The sequence below is a fragment of the Sphaeroforma arctica genome, assembly GCF_001186125.1.
Source record: "Sphaeroforma arctica JP610 unplaced genomic scaffold supercont1.124, whole genome shotgun sequence".
NCBI lineage: Eukaryota > Ichthyosporea > Ichthyophonida > Sphaeroforma > Sphaeroforma arctica.
In genome coordinates this window covers 101788-104964 of record NW_014040434.1, presented here as the reverse complement: position 1 = coordinate 104964, position 3177 = coordinate 101788, and the positions used below count along the sequence as shown (strand labels likewise).

The 3177-nt window shown below is 43.6% G+C and overlaps 1 protein-coding gene across 1 annotated transcript; it reads left to right on the top strand.

Moving 5' to 3' along the window:
* Positions 1-2527: 2527 nt before the first annotated feature.
* Positions 2528-2778, top strand: SARC_02700 (hypothetical protein; the record flags this gene model as incomplete). Its single annotated transcript, XM_014303537.1, has 2 exons — positions 2528-2568; positions 2661-2778. The coding sequence occupies 2 exons, from the start codon at positions 2528-2530 to the stop codon at positions 2776-2778; spliced, it is 159 nt and encodes a 52-aa protein (XP_014159012.1).
* Between the last annotated feature and the right edge of the window lie 399 nt (positions 2779-3177).

Sequence of the window (3177 nt, the reverse complement as noted above, 5' to 3'; positions counted from 1 at the left end):
GTATTTACTTCAATCAAACCTGAAAGCCCCCGCTTTGTCGTACGAGCAGTACTGCGGATATTGAGCATTTCGGCTAGTGTAAGGCAAAGGGATCGACATCATTGGGTCCAAAATAGGGTTGTACCGGTTTAAAAAAGAATCGGATACCGCTTTCAGCAAGATGTATAGAACATAGCCGGAAAATTAAATCCCACGGCTCCCGCATAAACGCGACTCCACATCTAAGGTCCCATTTGTGAAATTCAACTGTGCAATGATGTGCTACCATCATTGCAACATAATAATCATTTTCAATTGTACGTTCACGTAGATGATTGCCTTCTGGTTTAGCCGATTAAATGGTAGCGTAAATAAACTAAAGCATAAGTGAGTGCTATTAGCTCCTCCATATGTGTAGCATATGTTTGTGTACATTTGCTGCACAATGTCTTTTCGAGAAAAAATCAAACATTGTTTCCTACCGTTATTTGTTTGAAACAGGACTCCTCCGACACCACAGCTGCTTGCGTCAGTTCCAACTCTAGAGATGTGCCATCCACTGGAAAATTCAAAGGGACCGCTGACACAATCACTTTCTTCATCTGATACATCATTTAGTTCCTCCAACAAGCTTATGATCAAAGAATGTTTGCAATGACGTGTACCCTTATGTGTCAAATTGGGTGTGTGCTCATGTAAAAGAATCGCCAGACCCAAAGCGGATGCAGTGTCCTTTTGACATCGTTGTGACGGCCAGTCAAATAAATGTTGCTGCTTTTCATGATCAACGTCAATCTCTTAAAGAAGCCGATATTTTCGGAGTTTGAAGTTGTTCTTCTCTAAGTGTCGAATGACATTTTGGACCATAGCAACGTGTTCCGCATAGTCATCAGACGCAATGATTAATTCATCAACACAGCATTGATCATTCAGACCCGCCATCGGGTTACTGATTGTACGCCAAAATTATTACGGCGCCGACATGAAAGAGTATTGTTGGCTATCCACGTGCTGAAAAACATGTGCTGGGAGTCGGCGTGTTTCAGCAATCGATGATATTCTGCCGAGAAGTAGTACCATTTTCCTTCAAATCTATCGATGATCGCGTTACAGACCTTCAGTAATGTAAATTATTCCCCTGGAATGGGTGCATTGGTCTGCCGTAGATTCAAACATTGACAAACGGACTTTGATGATCTCTCCTGACGGTGTAAAATATGGTACGTCAGCAGATTCACGATCGAAACCGATGCCCGACAATCGATCACCAACTCAGTACGTGTGGCTTGTTCATGTTCGATACAAAATTACGCGTTTACCGGCGAAAGCCTAGTATTTTGTCTCTCGGTATCGAAAATGAGACCTCACTGCCTGGCTTTGTACAGTAAACCGCATCCAGTATTTTTCGTTCACCTTGAAAAACTATCGCAACCGGTGACGAATATCATCTGGCTTTAGTAAATCCGAAGCTATCCGCAGATGGATCGGCTTTAGTAGTTCGTGCATAACATTGCGATCTTTGGAAATGAAGATGCTTAATCAGTACGTCCTAGTCCCAGGTGGCCCATAGTACTCATGCTCATCAATATTATATCGATATTATTCGGCAAGCTCATAAGCTCCAAAGTACCGTTGGTAGTGGTTGCCCCATATTGTCCTGTCGATAAGTGAGTTGTACCCAAGTGAGAAGTACGGGGAGACTTGTCCGCTAAAAGAAATAGCTATCCGTAACTGGTGGTTTTGGACAAAGTACCGTAGACGGAAATTTAGGGCCGAACCAGAGGACTGGAGCTATAAGAGGATTTCAGGACCGGAACAGAGGACCGAACCTAAGAGATTATTTCAGGACCGGACCAAGGGACCGGACCAGAAAGTAGAATAGCGGTTTTAGTGAGAGAAAAGGATGACCTATCGGACGCCATCATGATTTAATATCTAGGAGACTAAAACAATAGATATAGGTATTTTCACAACGACAACCTGTGTTCATTATAGAAAATCTCGTCCCACGGGATCAATAAATACAGCAGGCGTATCATTCACAATGGCACTTCTGGCTGAGTTCACTTATTCAAACTAAACACCCTTTACAAAGTGTTACTCTGTGGACAAAGTACCCTGGACGGATATTTAGGACAGGACCAGAGGGCCCGACCTATAAGTGGAATTTGAGGACTGGAACAGAGGACCAGACCTAAGGAGGTTATTTCAGGACCGGGCTAGGGGACCGAGCCAGATAGTGGAAGAGAGGATTTAGTGCGAGAGAAAGATGACTCATCGGGTGTCATCATAATTTAGTATCAGGAGACGACAACCTTAGATACGGGTAATTTCTCGTATAAAAACTCGTATAAATATAGCGGGCGCGCCGTTCATAACGACACTTCTGAATGAGTTCACCTATTTCAGACTTAACAGTCTTTACTAAGCGTTCCTTGGTTTGATTACATTTTTAAGTGATTGAACTACTGAATTTGTTCCACTACGTTCTATAGGGACTAAATTAAATGAGAATCAATTTATATTTTTATTATTCTTACCTACCATAATGAAGGGACCCGATACTGCACCGGTACCGGAGATAGGCAAGTAAGTGTGTGACCAGTTATCAAGACGGTTGCTCGGAGTTCCTCATCGATTGCCTTTACTCTGTGCTACGGTGGAGACAGTAATTTTTTTAGGCACCCTACACCTGAGGATGAAGAAAAGGCAGAAATCCACGTGACGCTGGCCCGTTCGGTCCCGGAGGCCCAGCACTTGATTTTTACGTCGAATAAGGTCAATCAACATCCGGAGTAGATTTCTGATCAAGATGGTCACTTGAGAACGCTGACGCATGTGTAGGAGGCTACGGAAATTATTCATCTCATTCGTGGACAACTTCACTAACTTCTTGAATTTCCACTGACGAATATTGACATGTCTACGGCCAATGACATGTCTACGGCCAATAACATGATCCAGACAGCATCGAGTGATGTTTTCCTTGAGCGAAAGATAGCACATTGGGCTCCCCAACATCCCACGCAGGTAGGGACGACACCGACTGGCCAGTTACCTAACAGCATGGCGGACGATATGAAGCAGCTCAGCTCAGTGAAACAAAATAATTGGCCGCACAAAGCCGATACCTCTACACCTCAAGTGACACTTCACGATAATGTACACATTACTCGCAGGAAGCGGATGTTACAACAC